This window comes from Hyperolius riggenbachi, chromosome 9, assembly GCF_040937935.1.
Source record: "Hyperolius riggenbachi isolate aHypRig1 chromosome 9, aHypRig1.pri, whole genome shotgun sequence".
Lineage (NCBI taxonomy): Eukaryota > Metazoa > Chordata > Amphibia > Anura > Hyperoliidae > Hyperolius > Hyperolius riggenbachi.
In genome coordinates, this window is record NC_090654.1 from 60,003,876 (window position 1) to 60,025,477 (window position 21,602).

General features: G+C 49.7%; 1 protein-coding gene across 1 annotated transcript in view; it reads right to left on the reverse strand.

The window, feature by feature from the left end:
- Positions 1 to 21,602, reverse strand: part of LOC137533433 (natural cytotoxicity triggering receptor 3-like) — a 96,436-nt gene that overhangs the window by 17,284 nt on the left and 57,550 nt on the right. Inside the window, exon 5 of the mRNA XM_068254824.1 lies at positions 10,295 to 10,329. Within this exon, the coding sequence (XP_068110925.1) occupies positions 10,295 to 10,329 (35 nt within the window). The remainder of the gene's footprint in view (positions 1 to 10,294; positions 10,330 to 21,602) is intronic.

Consider the following 21,602-nt stretch of genomic DNA (forward strand, 5'->3'; position numbering starts at 1 on the left):
TGCAGGCCGCCCCTTGTTTATCTGGTGCCCTAGGCCATGGCCTATGCGGCCTTGCCAGAAATCCGGCCATGCTTGTAACAGATTTCATCTTCCTGTGATGGAAGATCTCTGCAGATGGTGACTGCAGCCATGAGATTAAGATATGGTTGCTTGGTAGGAACTTATGGCAAATTTCGAAAATATACTACAGGATAGAGATGTCACCTTACCAACAAAGTTCAGGATAGCTAAAGATAGGGCTTCCCAGTAGTAACATGGCTGTGAAAGATGGACTTTAAATAAATATAGAAAATTTGATACATCTGAATAGTGGGTGTAGAGAAAACTACTAAGAGTTCCTTGGACTGCCAGTCGATCAAACCAGTTGATACTTAAAGCAATTAGGCCAGAATGTTCACCAGAAGGGCTGATACTACTGTTAAAACTCAGATACTTTAGTTACATAATGAGGAGACTCTTTGGAGAAATCCTCGATTCTTGATTCAGGGCAAAAAAAGACGACAGAGGCTAAGATGGATAAACAGCATATGTGAAGCTATGAACATGCCTGGGCAACAGCTGAAGGAAGCAGCAAAAGTTCATATGGTCACAAAGAATTGGAAGCACCTTAAAAAAATGAGGAAGAGGGAGATAAATCTACTCAATCTATTTGGATTTAAATATTGAACTGTATTAATGGGGATGGGCATATTGACTGGCAGTGTTAGGGCCCTTTTACACTTAATCAGTTGGTGTGCGTTAGTGTGCGTTAATGCGCGGTTTTCTATAGCAGTGCATTGGGAAGAAGATTTCAGTTAAAATGCGTTAAATGTAAAAGAGGCCATAGGAAAACATGGGCATTACTTTGAAAGTCATTTTTCTTTCCGTTTTAACTGAGAGCAACTGATTAAGTGTAAAAGGGCCCTTAGCAGTGGGGGAACCTTATTTTGTAGAGTTAGCAGGAGAGGAACAGTTTGGTGAGCATTGTTACCAGGAGAGGAGTATGTTGGTGTAACGATCGGTGTAACACAGAGAGGGTCTGATTACCGGTGAACTGCAGTATCACCGAGAATACAGAATATACCCGATTATTGATGATCTGCAGTATCACCGATAATCAGATATATCTACTAACCTCTGGACACCTGAGATAACAAGTGAGGTGCAACAGTAATACTTTGAGTATTGCACAGAAGTATGTTCCTTCCGTTGGCCTAGACTCTCCCGGGGGAGGAGCTAGGCTGAGAGTAGGAAGGACAGAGAGTGAGTGACACCAGTGAGAGGGTGTCACTAACAGGTCTGGGAACTGCCTCTAACAGTAAGGTCAGTTCTCGAGGTCGGCAAGCCAGGTCGTTAACACACAGACAGATAAGGTACAGATTCAGGAGACAGATACGGAATCCAATGAACAGGCAGGGTTTGGCAACGGAGTATCAGAATAGCAAGGTACAGAATCAGGATGCAAATACAGAGTCCAGGAACGAGCAGAGTTTGGCAACAGGATATCAGAGATAGCAAGGTACAGAATCAGAGTTCAGAGGAATGGTCAGGCAGGCAGAAGGTCATAACAAATAATACAGTTCAATATTCCTAACGCTAAGGTGTGAGGTCCGTGATCGTCAACACCTTTGGAAACTATGCTAGAACACAGATACAGACAAGGCCTGAGTGCTACCCAGTATATATACACCAGTGCTCTCCAGCACCTCCCTTAAGTGCTGGACCAATGAAAGTTGCTGCAATTGTCAGCTGACCGGCCTGGTCAGCTGACCATTCTCTGACTGCCATAAAGGCCCTGCCTCTCTGCGTGCGCACGCGTCCTCCTAAACCAGTGTGGACTATCAGTCCCAGCCACACCAGTCATGTGTTGTAATGTTGTAGCTGTATGGGATGCGGAATCCGCCGCCGCGCTGTCTGAGCGAGCGGCGTTTCCTCCGCATCCCACCTTACTGAGAGAAGCAGACCTATGCGTACAAACCGCCACGTCAGACGCGGCGGTTTCTCCGCGTTCCGCTATGCCAGCCACGGAAACAGCCGCCTCATCTTGCGTCCATGCGGCGCCTTTTCCGCGTTTCTTCACAGTACCCCCCCCCCCCCCCCCTGAGGAGTGGACTCCGGACAGCTCCTTCCAGGCTTATCAGGATGTAAAGCGTGGAATTCACTTATCAGTTTGTCAGCATGCATGCGACCTTCAGGTACCCATGATCTCTCCTCAATACCATACCCTTTCCAATGAACCAGATATTGTACTGAGTTCTGAACTATGCGTGAGTCTAAAATCTTCTCTACCTCGTACTCAGGTTGGTCATCTATCATCACAGGAGGAGGAGGAGTGGGACCCACATGGACTGCTGGCTTAAGCAGAGACACGTGAAAGGATCTTACGCCACGCATACTGGCAGGAAGATCAATGGCATAAGTAACATTGTTGATCTTTCTAGCCACTGGAAATGGACCCACAAACCTGGGCCCCAACTTCGCTGAAGGCTGTTTTAAGGTTAAGTGATGTGTGGATACCCAGACTAAGTCTCCTGGTTGAAATTTTCACTCTAAGGAACGTTTTTTGTCAGCTTGACCTTTCTGACTTTGAAACGCCTTGCCCAAATTATTTTCCACGATCCCCCACACGTCCTTAAATGACTTCTGCCAGGCCTCCAGAGCTGGAAACGGAGTGGAAGCGATTGGCAATGGGGAAAATTTGGGCAGCTTCCCAGTAACTATCTGAAATGGACAGAATCTCGTGGATGAACTTTTCAAATTATTGTGCGCAAATTCTGCGAAGGGCAAAAACTTGACCCAATCGTTTTGCGCTTCTGCAACGTAACACCTCAAAAATTGTTCTAACGATTGGTTGACCCTCTCAGTCTGACCATTGGTCTGTGGGTGGTAGCCCGACGAAAATGACAGTTCCATGCCCATTTGGTGACAGAATGCCCTCCAAAATCTCGAAACAAATTGGACTCCCCGATCTGACACAATATTTTCCGGAATGCCATGCAAACGGAAAACATGGATGATGAATAAATCGGCCAACTCCTGGGCCGAGGGGAGTCCTTTCAAGGGCACAAAATGGGCCATTTTACTAAAGCGGTCGACTACCACCCAAATGACCGACATGCCCTCAGACCTGGGAAGTTCACCCACAAAATCCATGGACAGGTGGGTCCACGGCTCACTCGGGGTGGGTAAGGGCTGCAACGTTCCCACAGGTGCCAGCCGGGAGGGCTTACTTTTTGCACACACAGCACACTCTCTAACATACTCCTTGCAGACCATTGCCAGAGAAGGCCACCAAGCGCACCTGGCAACCAGATCCTGTGTTCTGGAGGCCCCAGGGTGTCCCGCATTTTTGTGTGAATGGAACATTTGTAAGATCTGGAGACGGAATGGCAGTGGTATAAACATAACCCCTTCAGGATTCCCCTCCGGGGCGTCCTGCTGAAAGGGCCCTAAGGTCTCCGTCCAGTCTTTCCATGTCTCAGTTGTTGCTAATATCAGTTTCTGCGGAACAATGGTCTCTGGGGTAGAGGGCTGTGCTATCTCTGGCTCAAAACATCTGGACAGGGCATCTGCCTTAATGTTCTTGCTACCAGGAGTGTACGTAATTATGAATCTGAACCTCGAGAAAAACAAAGACCATCGAGCCTGACGGGGGCTTAATCTTTTAGCTCCCTCGATGTATTCCAAATTCTTGTGATCAGTGAAAACTGTGATCGTATGTTCTGCTCCTTCCAACCAATGACGCCATTCCTCAAAGGCTAACTTAATGGCCAGGAGCTCCCTGTTGCCTATGTCGTAGTTTCTCTCTGCCGGAGAGAACCTACGAGAAAAATAGGCGCATGTGTGTAATCTACCCTTCAACCCTGATCGCTGCGACAGCACAGCCCCCACCCCGACCTCCAAGGCATCCACCTCAACAATAAAGGGGTAGGAAGTGTCGACGTGTCTCAGGATGGGTGCAGAGCAAAACAAGTCTTTTAACGTGGAGAACGCTTGCAAAGCTTCTGGAGACCAGTGGGTATAATCTGCCCCTTATTTAGTGAGACTAGTGAGGGGTGCAATGACTGTGGAGTACCCCTTTATGAACCTTCTATAGTAATTGGCGAATCCCAAAAATCTCTGGAGAGACTTTAGTCCCACTGGCTGAGGCCATTCCAGAACAGCAGAGACCTTGGCAGGGTCCATCGACAGGCCCAAGGAGGAAATTATGTACCCCAAAAAGGTGACAGAGGTTACCTCGAAGTCGAAGATGCATTTCTCCAATTTAGCGTAAAGCATGTTCTGCCTCAGTTTGTCCAATACAATTCGGACATGTGTCCTGTGCTCAGAGAGGTTGTTGGAAAAAATAAGTATATCATCCAGGTACACCAACACGAATTTGCCCAACACCTCTCTGAAAACCTCATTAATTAGTTCCTGGAAGACGGCCGGGGCGTTACACAGCCCGAAGGGCATCACCAAGTACTCATAGTGCCCGTCGGGCGTGTTAAAGGCCGTCTTCCATTCATCGCCCTTTCAAATCCGCACCAGGTTGTATGCACCCCGCAAATCTAACTTTGAAAAGACTTTAGCGTTGGTAACTCAGGGGCAATTGCAGGATTTTTAAGGGGGGGGGGTTCCTGAAAGGTCCAGAAGCACGTATGTCCCGAGTGCTTCCGAATACAGGTGGCTCCATACTGCCCATGCACAAAAGTGCGCTGGCGTATCACGGAGCTGCCTATCTTTGGAAGTACTCAAGGACACGAGTGTTTCTGAGGGCTTCTGGTAGCAGCAAATGTGAACGGGGTACAGCGCTGGAACAACTCCCCAAGAGAGGAACGGGAGATAGACTTAGTTTGGACAATTCAGTGGAATATGCTACATAGTGTCACATAGCGCAAGCGATACCCATATGATGCAGGGATATATGCATCTGCGGAAGATGTCGGCGCTATATAAATACTAAATAATAATATTTTGCCTCACCAGGATTGCACTTTTATTTAGCTTTCCTGTAAGACAAGAACACACAGTCAGCTCTAGGGGAAGAGGGAAACAAAGGTGAATGAGGGAGGGCTGGTGCACACCAAGAGTGCTTGTGAGCCTTTTTTTAAATCAACAGTGATTTGAAAAGCGCTTGGCTAATGTTACCCTATGTGGGTGTTCCCACAGCAGCGTTGTGATTTTTTCAAAATCGCAGGTATACTGCATGTAGCATGTTTTTGAGCAATTCATTCAAAAATCGCTCTGAAAATCACTTCACAAAATCACACTCACAAATCGCTAGCGATTGCTATTGTCATTTTGGCGTTGCACTAGCCCAGAGAGAGGAGTGGAGAAATTGAGAATAGCCTGAGATGGAGCAGAGAACTTATCTGTATTGAAGTCCCACATCACACAGGCTACTTGCCTGTAATCGGACTCCTGTCCCTGTCAGTCTCTCACACAAGTCAGAAAGAAGCCCTCCTGGAGTCTAGGGACTGTCAAAAACTTTTCAGCTTGTTATCCACACCTTATCCACACATGCAGTCATAACAATGGGGAGAGACCAGACAGATGTTTGCCCACAGACCCTGAGTCCAGGCAAGCTCTGCATCATGCTGTGCATATTTACCAGCTTGCCTGCACTCTAATTTCATCATGTCTGACACTTCTGTGCTGTGGAGAGTCCAGGACTCCATAATCAACATTCTCTCACTGCAGGCTGCATCTTCTTGTGAGGGTTGTGAGGGAAGCTCGGGTGCCTCTCTCATTCTATTAGCTGGAGGGAGGCACCAGAAGTAAGAAGGGAGGGAGAATGAGGCTGTTTATATTATGCAGGCTTCCCTGGCTGAATACACAGCTCAGTGCAGGGGGGAGGTTCCAGACACCCGGAATAGCCCCCTGAGTTCGCCAGTGTAACTTGTGTAAATAGGTCATCTATCAGGGGCAAGGGGTAGCGATTTTTTACACTGATTTTATTCAGGCCCCGGTAATCTATGCATGGCCGCAGACCTCCGTCGTTCTTTTTAACAAAAAAGAACCCTGCGCCAGCGGGCGACCGGGAAGGTCAAATGAACCCCTTGGCTAAATTCTCACGAATGTACTCTTGCATGGCCACTTTCTCTGGACCGGACAGATTGTAAAGATGACCCCTTGGGGGCATACAACCAGATTGAAGATCGATGGGGCAATCAAACGGGCGATGTGGCGGTAACTTGTCAGCAGCCTTGGGACAGAACACGTCAGAATACTCGGAATATTGTACTGGAACCCCCTCCAAATGAATCCTGGTCTCGCCTAATGTCACCTTCCCTAAACACTGTTGGAAACAATGAGGTGACCAGCTGGTTAACTGCCCAGTGGTCCAATCGAACTGTGGAGAGTGAAGGTGCAACCATGGCATGCCAAGGATGACTGTGGAGGTGGTCATGTGTAATACAAAAAACTGTAATCTTTCGCTGTGTAGTACCCCTATAGTGACTTCCACCTCTGGTGTCTGAGACAGCGGATGATTACCTTGCAGGGGGGAATCATCTACTGCCGTAACCTGAATGGGTGGTTTTACCGGGGTGAGCGGAATACCCAATTTCTTTGCAAATTCGAAATCCATAAAATAAGCTGCAGCGCCTGAATCAATAAAGGCCTCAGAAACCTCAGTTTTATCTTCCCATGTAACAGTACAAGGAAGAAGTAACCGTTTCTCATCTAGGTAGTAGCGTTTCCGCTCCACTTGAGAAAACTCTGACCGACCAATCTGCATTGGTTCAGGTGGCAAATCGGGAGGAGGTGGAGTTTCAGGGGGCACAGCGTGGGACATTATTTTCACATGGTTTCCTCCCCGGGTCTGTCTCTGATAGCGCAGCCGGCGATCTATCCTGATGGCCGATGAAATGGCCTCATCGATAGATTGGGGCTCAGGCTGGCTTAGCATGAGATCGGAGACCTCATCTGACAAGCCTGATAGGAAACAATCCAACAGGGCAAAGGTGTCCCACCTGGCTGACACTGACCACCTCCTAAATTCAGCAGCATACTGTTCAACCGGACTCTTGCCTTGACATAACAACTTGAGCTTCCGCTCAGAAGTCGAGGCAATGTCTGGATCGTCGTAAATTACGGCCATAGCCTTAAAAAAATCATCTACGGAGGTTAAGGCTAAATCTCTGGTGGGCAGACTGTATGCCTAGGTCTGAGAATCGCCTGATAACAAAGTTTTAATGAATGTAACCCTTTGGGCCATAGTTCCTGAAGAATTAGGTCTCAACTCAAAGTATGATAACACTCTACTCCTAAAATTTCGGAAGTCAGATCTGTGACCAGAAAATTTTTCAGGTACAGGCATACGTATGTCTGTGCTGAGAGGAGATCGCACTGATTGAAGTTCCTGAATAGCCCCAGATATCTGACAGATCTGGGTCTGTTGGTTCAAAACTGCCACGGAAACTTGGTTTACCGCGGTGGTCAGGACTTCAACATGGCTATACAGTGCGTCTATTTGGGTTTTAGTCTGTCGTTCTGTAACGATCGGTGTAACACAGAGAGGGTCTGATTACCGGTGAACTGCAGTATCACCGAGAATACAGAATATACCCGATTATTGATGATCTGCAGTATGACCGATAATCAGATATAACTACTAACCTCTGGACACCTGAGATAACAAGTGAGTGTTAGGTGCAACAGTAATACTTTGAGTATTGCACAGAAGTATGTTCCTTCCGTTGGCCTAGACTCTCCCGGGGGAGGAGCTAGGCTGAGAGTAGGAAGGACAGAGAGTGAGTGACACCAGTGAGAGGGTGTCACTAACAGGTCTGGGAACTGCCTCTAACAGTAAGGTCAGTTCTCGAGGTCGGCAAGCCAGGTCGTTAACACACAGACAGATAAGGTACAGATTCAGGAGACAGATACGGAATCCAATGAACAGGCAGGGTTTGGCAACGGAGTATCAGAATAGCAAGGTACAGAATCAGGATGCAAATACAGAGTCCAGGAACAAGCAGAGTTTGGCAACAGGATATCAGAGATAGCAAGGTACAGAATCAGAGTTCAGAGGAATGGTCAGGCAGGCAGAAGGTCATAACAAATAATACAGTTCAATATTCCTAACGCTAAGGTGTGAGGTCCGTGATCGTCAACACCTTTGGAAACTATGCTAGAACACAGATACAGACAAGGCCTGAGTGCTACCACGTAGTGATCGCAGACACCTGAGAAATTACCAGCACCCAGTATATATACACCAGTGCTCTCCAGCACCTCCCTTAAGTGCTGGACCAATGAAAGTTGCTGCAATTGTCAGCTGACCGGCCTGGTCAGCTGACCCTTCTCTGACTGCCATAAAGGCTTTCCCTCTCTGCGCGCGCACGCGTTCTCCTAAACCAGTGTGGACTATCAGTCCCAGCCACACCAGTCATGTGTTGTAATGTTGTAGCTGTATGGGATGCGGAATCCGCCGCCGCGCTGTCTGAGCGAGCGGCGTTTCCTCCGCATCCCACCTTACTGAGAGAAGCAGGCCTATGCATACAAACCGCCGCGTCAGACGCGGCGGTTTCTCCGCGTTCCGCTATGCCAGCCGCGGAAACAGCCGCCTCATCTTGCGTCCATGCGGCGTCTTTTCCGCGTTTCTTCACAGTTGGCTTGCAGTGTTATCAATAGAGGAGATCATTGGCTGGCAACATTGCCAGCCTATTCACATTCTGTGTCTATAACTGTTAATTATCATCTAGCTAAATGTTTTTAGCTACCTGGGTTGTTTTAAAGATCTTCCAGCTAACGTGATATACAGACATTTGTTTGGGGAGCAACTAGCCGAAGTTGCTTCCCTAGTGATGGGGTGCAGCAAATTTTAGCAAACCCACTCAGGCACAATTGAAAGAAAATCTGTAAGAACCCCCCCCCCCCCCAAAAAAAAAAAACCCTAGGTGATACTTACCTCAGGAGGGGGAAGCCTCTGGATCCTAATGAGGCTTTCCCGATCCTGCTAAGCCTCAATGATCCAGTGCTGGAAGCCCCTGAACAGGGGGGTAAATATTTACCTACCGCGATCCAGCGCAGGTGCAGTAGCGTTTTTTCTTACAGATTCTCTTTAAGTGATGCTTTTGCATTGCGCCTAAGTGGGGCTGCCAAGGAGGCTAAAGCCTGTCAGCCGATGAGGAGGCAGCTCACCTCAATTTGCTACCAAGACCATTCAGCTTGTTAAAATAAACTTTAACGGCAGAGGACAAGGCAACTAAAATCCCATAGTTACCTAGACCAACTCTTTATCCATAGACCACAACTGTCCCTTTTTTCAGAGAGGCAGTGCCTCTTTGAGAACCAAGTCCCTCTTTTCCTCTTCCTTTTCCACTGTCCTCTATCTAGACAGATGCATAGATCTGTGTAAATATATGTATTTATATGCAAAAATAACGATTGAGTTGATTATAAACGTTAGTTCCATTCTTTAACTACTTGCCGACTGCATCATGCCGACGGGCATGGAGCGGCGGCAGCCCCAGGACCGCCTAACGCCGATTGGCATAAGGTCCTGTGAGCCTGTTTTGCAGGAGAACGCGTGCGCATCTCTGCTTGGTAGGCGGAGCTCCACCCCCCCTTCAGTCTCCCAGCGGTGATCACCGCTAGGAGACTGTTAGACGGCGAAACCGCCATCTAATTACCCCGTACAGCGATCTAAGGCAGCACAGTACTGGAGACAGCCGTGTGACAACAAATAAGTAGTAAAATTTATTATAAAATAAGATAAATATTGATAAAAAAATAAACAAACATTGGGGGAGCGATCAGACCCCACCAACAGAAAGCTCTGTTGGTGGGGAGAAAGAGGGGGGGGGGAGGGAATCACTTGTGTGCTGTGTTGTGAGGCCCTGCAGCGAGCCCTTAAGGCTGCAGTGGCCTATTTCTTGAAAAATGCCCTGGTCTTTAGGGGGTTTAACACTGCGGTCCTCAAGAAGTTAAATTGGTATATTCCTTATTTTTGAAATATTAATATAAAGGAAACCAAATGACTATAGAAATGAGCAGTGTGGTTTGAATGATGCAACTACATCCTTTGTGTGTGAATTATTTGTGGTATGGGTGACCAGGGCAGGGGTGTGACAGGTGTGATGACTGCTAGGAGCTCAGTGTAGAAAAAAGACCTCAGCAGTGGAGGCAAGGCTTCATAGCACTGGTAGTGGTGCTCTCCTCTCCCCGCCCAAAATGTGTAATCATTGCTTGTTGACTTGCAGCACAAACATTTAATGTAATTGTTGCTGCAATTTGTAAAACCTTGCAATGGAAAGTTGCAACTTTGGGCTGATTAAAGATACCAAATAAATAGAGACATTGTATAAAGAGACAATAAGTGGCCACTTACGTTGTGTTGTGTAGATGCTGGGATCAGTCGGAGTCCTGCAATAGATCAGAAACCAGTCAAGAATAACATACTTCTCAAAGCACCTGCAGAGATCCTATACAAAGTCATACCATACCTCCCAACTTTTTGAGTTCATTTTCCTGGTTCCTGGTTCATTTTCCTTTATTATTTTAACATTTTAAAATTAAGTAATATATCAATTTAAAGGATGGGAATAAAGTTTAGAGTGAATCAAACACATTTTTTAGTAGAGAAATATGTAACATCAGGGGCGGACATACGGCCGTGCAGGCCGTGCCACCGCACGAGGGCCCCTGAAGTTCCATTGCTTCAGGGGCCCATTAAGTATTGCTGTGTTTTTTTTATTTTTTTTATTATTATTATTTTTTCTCCTTGGGGGCCCCTGACTCCTATCCCCCCCTCACCTCGGGGCCCCCCCTCATGCGGCGGAAGAGCGGCAAACATAGGAAGTCTCCGGTGTTCCATCAGGCGCAAGCGGTTCAGCCGCCTGGTCTACACTGTCTCCTCCTCTGTATATCGCTCGCTACTAAACCAGGAAGTAGCGAGCGGCATACAGAGGAGATGAGACAGCGGAGACCAGGCGGCTGAATCTCTAGCACCTGCTGGAACCCCGGAGACTTCCTAGATCTGCCGCTCTCCCGCTCTTCCGCCGCGCGTACCAGGAGGGGGGGCCCCCGAGGTGAGGGAGGGAGGATTGGAGTTGGGCCCCCCACCAGGCTAGCTACCTATTAGCCCACCAGCTACCCACCCGGCTACTTACCTACCTAACCACCCACCCGGCTACCGACCTAATCACCCACCCACCCGGCTACCTACCCACCCACCCCTCCCACCAGGCTACCTACCTACCTACCCACCCACCAGGCTACCTACCTACCCACCAGGCTACCTACCTACTCAGCCACTCACCAGGCTACCTAATTACCTACCCACCCACCAGGCTAGCTACCTACCCACCAGGCTACCTACCTACCTACCCACCAGGCTACCTACCTACCTACCCACCAGGCTACCTACCTACCCACCAGGCTACCTACCTACCCACCCACCCGGCTACCTACCTACCCACCCACCCACCAGGCTACCTACCTACCCACCAGGCTACCTACCCACCCATTCAGGCTACCTACCTACCCACCAGGTTACCTAACCACCCACCAGGCTACCTACCTACCCACCCACCAGGCTACCTACCTACCCACCAGGCTACCTACACACCCACCCACCAGGCTACCTACCTACCTACCTACCCACCCACCAGGCTACCTACCTACCCACCCACCAGGCTACCTACCTACCCACCAGGCTACCTACCTACCCACCCACCATGCTACCTACCTACCCATCCACCATGCTACCTACCTACTCACCCACCCCACCAGGCTACCTACCTACCTACCCACCCACCAGGCTACCTACCTACCCACCCACCAGGCTACCTACCTACCTACCCACCCAACCACCCACCAGGCTACCTACCCACCCACCCATGGGAGCTGTGCGCCGGACGGAGGCTGGGACAGGAGGTCTGCTGCTGCAGGTGAGTAAATGTTTTTTTTTTAATTTTTGTTAGCAGGTGTATGTTCTGGGCAGGTCTGCCACATGATTGCATGTATTTTCTGGGCAAATCTGCCGACAAGATTGCACGTATTCTCTGGGCAAATCTGCCAACATGATTGCATGTATTTTCTGGGCAGGTCTGCCACATGATTACATGTATTTTCTGGGCAAATCTGCTACATGATTGCATGTATTTTCTGGGCAAATCTGCCGACATGATTGCACGTATTTTCTGGGCAAATCTGCCGACATGATTGCACGTATTTTCTGGGCAGGTCTGCCACCACTGGTCTACACTGTCTCCTCCTCTGTATATCGCTCGCTACTAAACCAGGAAGTAGCGAGCGGCATACAGAGGAGAGGAGACAGCGGAGACCAGGCGGCTGAATCTCTAGCACCTGCTGGAACCCCGGAGACTTCCTAGATCTGCCGCTCTCCCGCTCTTCCGCCGCGCGTACCAGGAGGGGGGGCCCCCGAGGTGAGGTAGGGAGGATTGGAGTTGGGCCCCCCACCAGGCTAGCTACCTGTTAGCCCACCAGCTACCCACCCGGCTACTTACCTACCTAACCACCCACCCGGCTACCGACCTAATCACCCACCCACCCGGCTACCTACCCACCCACCCCTCCCACCAGGCTACCTACCTACCTACCCACCCACCAGGCTACCTACCTACCCACCAGGCTACCTACCTACTCAGCCACTCACCAGGCTACCTAATTACCTACCCACCCACCAGGCTAGCTACCTACCCACCAGGCTACCTACCTACCTACCCACCAGGCTACCTACCTACCTACCCACCAGGCTACCTACCTACCCACCAGGCTACCTACCTACCCACCCGGCTACCTACCTACCCACCCACCCACCAGGCTACCTACCTACCCACCAGGCTACCTACCCACCCATTCAGGCTACCTACCTACCCACCAGGTTACCTAACCACCCACCAGGCTACCTACCTACCCACCCACCAGGCTACCTACCTACCCACCAGGCTACCTACACACCCACCCACCAGGCTACCTACCTACCTACCCACCCACCAGGCTACCTACCTACCCACCCACCAGGCTACCTACCTACCCACCAGGCTACCTACCTACCCACCCACCATGCTACCTACCTACCCATCCACCATGCTACCTACCTACTCACCCACCCCACCAGGCTACCTACCTACCTACCCACCCACCAGGCTACCTACCTACCCACCCACCAGGCTACCTACCTACCTACCCACCCAACCACCCACCAGGCTACCTACCCACCCACCCATGGGAGCTGTGCGCCGGACGGAGGCTGGGACAGGAGGTCTGCTGCTGCAGGTGAGTAAATGTTTTTTTTTTAATTTTTGTTAGCAGGTGTATGTTCTGGGCAGGTCTGCCACATGATTGCATGTATTTTCTGGGCAAATCTGCCGACAAGATTGCACGTATTCTCTGGGCAAATCTGCCAACATGATTGCATGTATTTTCTGGGCAGGTCTGCCACATGATTACATGTATTTTCTGGGCAAATCTGCTACATGATTGCATGTATTTTCTGGGCAAATCTGCCGACATGATTGCACGTATTTTCTGGGCAAATCTGCCGACATGATTGCACGTATTTTCTGGGCAGGTCTGCCACATGATTACATGTATTTTCTGGGCAAATCTGCTACATGATTGCATGTATTTTCTGGGCAAATCTGCCGACATGATTGCACGTATTTTCTGGGCAAATCTGCCGACATGATTGAATGTATTTTCTGGGCAGGTCTGCCACATGATTACATGTATTTTCTGGGCAAATCTGCTACATGATTGCATGTATTTTCTGGGCAAATCTGCCGACATGATTGCACGTATTTTCTGGGCAAATCTGCCGACATGATTGAATGTATTTTCTGGACAAATCTGCCGTCATGATTGAATGTATTTTCTGGGCAAATCTGCCGACATGATTGAATGTATTTTCTGGGCTAATCTGCCGACATGATTGAACGTATTTTCTGGGCAAATCTACTCACATTATGTGTATTTTCTTGAGAAAACCTGCACAATGATGTGAATTTTCTGGGGAAAGGGTCACCAAAACTGTCTTTGCGTTGCACTTTTAAGGAACCTGAGGTGAGAATAATATTGAGGCTGCCATATTTCTCTCCTTTTAAGCAATACCAGTTGCCTGGCTGTCATGCTGGTCCTCTGCCTCTTATTCTTTCAACCATAGACCCTGAACAAGCATGCAGCAGGTCAGGGGTTTCTGACAATATTGTCAGAACTGAGAAGATTAGCTGCATGCTTGTTTCTGGTGTAATTCAGTTTATTACTGCAGCCAAATAGATCAGCAGGGCTGCCAGGCAACTAGTATTGTTTAAAAGGAAATAAATATGGCAGCCTCCATATCACTCTCACCCCGGGTTCACTTTAAATTACAGTTAGCTCCACCCTCATCCGTTCATTACCACGCCCATTTTTTGCTGCGGCGCTAAGCGCCGCCGGTTGTATCCATGGCCATTTTTTGCGCCGTAGGTTATAGCCATACCCATCTTTTGCCGCGCCGCGCTTAGTGCGCCGCTTGTCATGGGGGACCACAATTGCAATTTTGCACAGGAGCCCACTGCTGGCAGTGTCCGCCACTGATGTACATTTACATAGAAAGAGGGACAAACTCCTAAAAGAGGGACAAATGAAGAGGAAACAGGGACCAAGGGACAGGGCTCCCAAAGAGGGACTGTCCCTCCGAAAGAGGGACAGTTGGGAGCTATGGATACTACACACACTGTAAGAGCAGCCAAGTTTATTGACAGTAAGGCTCTGTTCCTACTATAGCGGAGAACAGACTTTTTTTGTCCTTTCTCGAATCATTGCTAACCAGACAGTGAACAATTCCTATGTTATACATAGGAGCAGATCACACTTGTCATGCTGCCATGGATCTGCAGGATCTGTTGCAGTAAGTGGACCACATGTCTGTGCAGTCCGCGATAATCCCAGATAGGCGGATAGTTCTGCATCTGACCCGGGCTTCGCAAATCGCCGCCACTTGGTCCCTGTATACAGGGAAGAAGCATAGGGATCTCTATTGGGCTGCAAAAGACCAATGGGAATCCTCAGCAACAGTAAGAATTTTCATTGGCTCATGGTGAACCAATGAAAACTCTCCCTGTTGCTAGGGAGAATTGGCCTAATGCAGCCTGTGGAGAGCCCCATGCTTCTGCTGGCCTCCAGGCTGTTTTCAGAGAGGTTGCAAATATTATCAGCAGTTCAGCACACCACATATGAAATGATAGTACTCACTTTATTGTGCCAGTATCCACAGAAAAGTCCAACAATTGTTTTGGGGTCTGCGGATACTTACACAATAAAGTGTGTGCTATAACTTCATATGTGGTGTGCTGATAATGGGCTTGATTCACAAAAGGGTGCTAACTTAGTTAGCAGGCCCAAAAGCCCCTTTACACGCCTAAAGCTCTTTAGCCCGTAGCGCGCGAAACGTTGCACCGGGTGCTCCTAAAAAGTCGCACAGGGTGCGCCCAAAATGGCGCACTGTGCAACGCACCAAAACGGGCGCACTCGGTGCAACGGTTTTGGCACACCCGGTACAAGATTTTGCGCGCTACAGGCAGCACTAAACTTTGTGCCGACTCCATTGGTGAAATTTTTGTTTTCAGAGAGGCACTGAGGCAATCAGCAGTGGAACAGGTGAGCGACGATCGATTCAGGTGGCAGACAGAGCGGATGCAAGATGGATGAAGCCATGTCCATTTTGCATCCGCTCTAGTGGGAACACATAGTTACATAGTTACATAGTTATTTTGGTTGAAAAAAGACATACGTCCATCGAGTTCAACCAGTACAAAGTACAACTCCAGTCCGTCCCCCACATACCCCTGTTGATCCAGAGGAAGGCGAAAAAACCCCCACCAGGCATGGTCCAATTAGCCCCAAATGGGAAAAATTCCTTCCTGACTCCAGATGGCAATCAGATAAAATCCCTGGATCAACATCATTAGGCATAACCTAGTAATTGTAGCCATGGATGTCTTTCAACGCAAGGAAAGCATCTAAGCCCCCTTTAAATGCAGGTATAGAGTTTGCCATAACGACTTCCTGTGGCAATGCATTCCACATCTTAACCACTCTTACTGTAAAGAACCCTTTCCTAAATAAATGGCTAAAACGTTTTTCCTCCATGCGCAGCTCATGTCCTCTAGTCCTTTGAGAAGGCCTAGGGACAAAAAGCTCATCCGCCAAGCTATTATATTGCCCTCTAATGTATTTATACATGTTAATTAGATCTCCTCTAAGGCGTCTTTTCTCTAGACTAAATAAACCCAGTTTATCTAACCTTTCTTGGTAAGCGAGACCTTCCATCCCACGTATCAATTTTGTAGCTCGTCTCTGCACCTGCTCTAAAACTGCAATATCTTTTTTGTAATGTGGTGCCCAGAACTGAATTCCATATTCCAGATGTGGTCTTACTAGAGAGTTAAACAGGGGCAATATTATGCTAGCATCTCGAGTTTTTATTTCCCTTTTAATGCATCCCAAAATTTTGTTCGCTTTAGCTGCAGCGGCTTGGCATTGAGTACGATTATTTAACTTGTTGTCGATGAGTACTCCTAAGGGACTAAGGGACTAGATTGTGAGCCCCTCCGAGGGACAGTTAAAGGATACCACAACTGACATGTGGCATAATGAGATAGACATGGGTATGTACAGTGCCTAGCACACAAATAACTATGCTGTGTTCCTTTTTTTCTTTCTCTGCCTGAAAGAGGTAAATATCAGGTATGTAAGTAGCTGACTCAGTCCTGACTCAGACAGGAAGTGACTACAGTGTGACCCTCACTGATAAGAATTTCCCCCTTTTTTATCTCTTTCTTGCTCTCAGAAGCCATTTTCTTCTAGCAAAGTGTTTTATAGTTGGAATTTCTTATCAGTGAGGGTCACACTGTAGTCACTTCCTGTCTGAGTCAGGACTGAGTCAGCCACTTACATACCTGATATTTACCTCTTTCAGGCAGAGAAAGAAAAAAAGGAACACAGCATAGTTATTTGTGTCCTAGGCACTGTACATACCCATGTCTATCTCATTATGCCACATGTCAGTTGTGGTATCCTTTAAGTGACAAGACAATACTCTGTGCAGCGCTGCGTTATATGTCAGTGCTATATAAATACTTTTTTGTTGATAAATAAAAAAACAGCCTGCCAGCCGCGATCGTGGGCTGGCAGGCTGATCGCTGGGGCCCACTGTGCTGAATGATAAGAGAGCACGCTCATGCGAGCGAGAGCTGCCTTCTATGGCATCGCTGAGACCTGAGTCAATCTCCCACCGCCATCCTGCATTAGGCGGTCGGGAGGTGGATAGAAAAACCTGAGAAATCAATCTGATTTCATGGGCAGTGGTGTAACTACAAATTATGGGGCCCCCAGAAAAACTTTGATGGGGCCCTCAATGTTCACACCCCTTCCCTTGCCTGCCCCTGGTGACCCTCACAGCCTGGGAGACCATCTTTCAGGGATCATAAAACAAGTGTGGACATCGTAATCTTCACACCCATAAGAATTGGAGCCATAAAAACACAGGATGGACCCGAGGGAGTGAATTATAGTTTGGGCCCCATGTGAGTGTCCATGGCCATAACACCAGTGGTGCTCACCGCCAGGTCGTGATCACGCTTACGCGTGGATTCACGACCATTTTGACGCATTCTGCCTCGGACACGCTAAGCCGTGAATAGATTTTCAACCACGAAAATCTACTTCGGCTTCGCGTGAATGCGGACAGAAATCTGCATTCACGCTCGTGAAACCCGGTGCTGAAGTCGTGGTTTGCGGAAATGCGTCAAACTATGCGGAAGTGACACATTGCAGGCCAATCAGAGTGCCCCAGCCAGGCCCTAGCAACCAGTCACAGGAGGGGAGCTATGCCCTCCCCTCCTGAATATAAAGCGGCGGCCATGATGGAAAAGCTCTGTCCTTGCTAGACTGTGGTGCTGAGAGGATTATCTCCAGGCCATTGTTGTTTGAGCAAGTGCATTTATTGTGTTAAAAACAAAGCGTTTTTTTTGCTAACACTGCTCTTATACTGTACACAGTTAGCTAGTCAGTGAGTGATTGCTGTAGTTAGTTGTAGTCAGTGTAGTGTAGTGGGAGTGTGGGAGTCTAGTGATTATTTAACTGTGTGTAGTGCAGGCAGGTTCAGTGCTGCAGTGTAGTCAGTGTAGTGGGAGTGGGGATTATCTGTGTGTAGTGCAGGCAGGCAGGTTAGTGCAGCTGCAGTGTTCACTTGCATATTCCAGTGACAGTTATACACTTGTACTATTTGCAGGCAGCCAGTCACACCGCCGGAGCCGCCACTCTCTGCCAGCGCTGTTCATTCATTCTGTCAGTGACCTTGTGCCGTGCCCAGTGCCCACTGCTCGCTCGCTGGCATATGAGAATCTCATTACACAGTGTGACATCCTTGTGTGCCCACTGCATCCTTCAGTAACCTAGTTGTATATCCAGTGCCCACTGCTGTGCCCACTGCATCCTTCAGTGACCTTGTACTGTGCCCACTACATCCTTCAGTGACCTAGTTGTATATCCAGTGCCCACTGCTGTGCCCACTGCATCCTTCAGTGACCTTGTACTGTGCCCACTGCATCCTTCAGTGACCTAGTTGTATATCCAGTGCCCACTGCTGTGCCCACTGCATCCTTCAGTGACCTTGTACTGTGCCCACTGCATCCTTCAGTGACCTAGTTGTATATCCAGTGCCCACTGCTGTGCCCACTGCATCCTTCAGTGACCTTGTACTGTGCCCACTGCATCCTTCAGTGACCTAGTTGTATATCCAGTGCCCACTGCTGTGCCCACTGCATCCTTCAGTGACCTTGTACTGTGCCCACTGCATCCTTCAGTAACCTAGTTGTATATCCAATGCCCACTGCTGTGCCCACTGCATCCTTCAGTGACCTTGTACTGTGCCCACTGCATCCTTCAGTGACCTAGTTGTATATCCAGTGCCCACTGCTGTGCCCACTGCATCCTTCAGTGACCTTGTACTGTGCCCACGGCATCCTTCAGTGACCTTGTACTGTGCCCACTGCATCCTTCAGTGACCTAGTTCTATATCCAGTGCCCACTGCTGTGCCCACTGCATCCTTCAGTGACCTTGTACTGTGACCACTGCATCCTTCAGTGACCTTGTACTGTGCCCACTGCATCCTTCAGTGACCTAGTTGTATATCCAGTGCCCACTGCTGTGCCCACTGCATCCTTCAGTGACCTTGTACTGTGCCCACTGCATCCTTCAGTGACCTAGTTGTATATCCAGTGCCCACTGCTGTGCCCACTGCATCCTTCAGTGACCTTGTACTGTGCCCACTGCATCCTTCAGTGCCGTTGTACTGTGCCTGGTGCATCCTTCAGTGACCTTGTACTGTGCCAACTGCATCCAGTGATTCATTACTAGCAACATGTCTGGCAGGGTTTCGCGGGGTGAGAGGAAAGGGAGTTCAATTGCCTCAGCCACTTCTGGGACTGCTCCACGTCCAGGGAGAGGACGCCCAGCTGTACGTGGTCGTGATGCAGCAGAAAGGGGGGCAGCAAAGCCTGGGCCGAGTCAGCGGACGCCATTGTCCAAATATTTTAAAGTTTCTGGTCCCCGTGTGGTGGTTGAGCAAATGGAACCTGACGTACTCATGGACATCATGACTTCCTCCCAGACCTCTACTGTGAGCACCACTCCAAGCAGCAGCAGCAGCCAACGTCCCACGCTTGTTGTGACATCCACCCCAGCACCCACTGGTCAGCAGCCCTCCCAGGATGACAGCGTTCTGTCCCTCAGTCCGGCTTCTGGGAACCTGCTGATGCAAGAAGCTCAGGACTTACTGGGGACTGATGTGGCAGAGATTGAGATCGGGCCACAATCACAAGCGTTGTTGAGTTCTGGTGATGAAGAAGAGGGGTCTGTGTCTGGGGATGTAGGGACAGAAGAGGAGGCGGGGGAGTCAGAGGAAGAGCTGGATTATGATGATGCTGCTGATGATGACGACGTTGTGGACCCTAACTATGTGCAGCCTGCTGAGTCCGTGGAAGAATGGTCAGAGGCAGAGCAGGATGACGAGTCACCTCGGCCTAGGCAAGGATATCGCCATATGTCAGGCAGGGGCAGGGGCATCGGCAGCAGTGGGCGTGGAGGAAGTAGACAGGACACTGCTTCAGCCGGCACCACCACCATGCAACCCCCGGCAACTACTACCACACATTGTTCCGCTGCACCCTCTGCTAGTGGGGGCCGCAGTAAATTAAAGTCACCAGTGTGGGATTGCTTTGAGGAATGTACTGATGACAAAAGGTATGCGGTGTGCAGGTTATACATCAAAAGATTGAGCCGTGGGAAAAGTCTGAGCAAGATGGGTACCTCATCCCTCCAGGGCCACCTGAGAAGCCGCCACTGCCGCGAGTATGCAGACTTTAAGAGGAAGCAGGCACTGCTGGCAGGGGTTCCTGAGAGCAGAAGGCCCACCAGCGCAGCAGCATCATCCCTCCCTCAGGGTCGTGAATCCCCCACAGAAGCAGCAGTAGTAGCACGCAAGCGCTCTTCCACCTCGGCTACTCAGGACACAGACATTGAGGCTGGCAGCCAGTGTTCGTCTCTCTCCTCTGTCTCCCCTGCATCCCAGCGTCGTCAGACCCTGCTGAGCGACACCTTTCAGGGTCTGACCAAGCCTCTGCTTCCAAGCCACAGGCGGATCCGCAAACTAAATGGCTTGCTGGCCCGGGCCATGGCATCGCAGCTGCTTCCCTACTCCCTGGTGCAGGAGGGGAGCGCCATGCGGACGCTGCTCCACTTTGGCATCCCCGAGTGGCAAGTCCCCAGTCGCCACTATTTCAGCAGGAGCGCGATCGCAGCACTCCACAAGTTTGCGGTGGAAAACGTGGCCCGTTCCCTGGACTACTCTGTGGGCAAGCGGGTCCACGTGACCATGGACTCGTGGAGTAGCAGATTTAGGACAGGTCGCTACCTGTCCTTTACGGCCCACTGGGTGACACTGATGGAAGGGAGGGAGGACAAGAGCGCATCAGCCCAGCTAGTGGTGCCACCACGCGGGATCAGGGGGGATGCAGAAGGGTCCTGTCACGACACTCCCTCTGCACCCGGAAAGCAAGCCCGCCTCGGCAGCAGCAGCGCCAAGCCTCGGCACTGCCAAGCCCTTTTAAAATTGGTGACCCTGGGGAAGGAGAGGCTTATGGCCACCAACGTCCTGGCCGCCCTCAGGAAGCAGGAGCGAAGGTGGCTGACCCCCAGAGGCCTGGAAGTGGGGTATGTGGCAGCCGATAACGGGGCCAACCTGGTGGCAGCAGTGCAGCAGGGAAACCTCCAGCACATCCCCTGCTTGGCCCACGTGCTCAATCTTGTGGTGCAGCGCTTCTTGCGCACCTACCAGGGGATGAGCGAGCTGCTGCAGGATGCCCGGGCGGTGGTACGCTTTTTCCGCCTGTCAGCCACTGCCTCTGCACTCTTGTCCACCTTACAGCAGCAGTATGGAAGGCCACAACACCGGATGATCATCGACATGCCAGTTCGCTGGAATTCGACTCTGGCCATGTTGGAGCGGCTGTGTCAGCACAGGCTGGCTCTTAGGGCCTACATGCTAGACCCGAGTATCCCCAGCAACCAGCAAGTCCCCATGATTACTGCCACTCAGTGGACACTGATGCAGCAAGTATGCCTGGTGCTG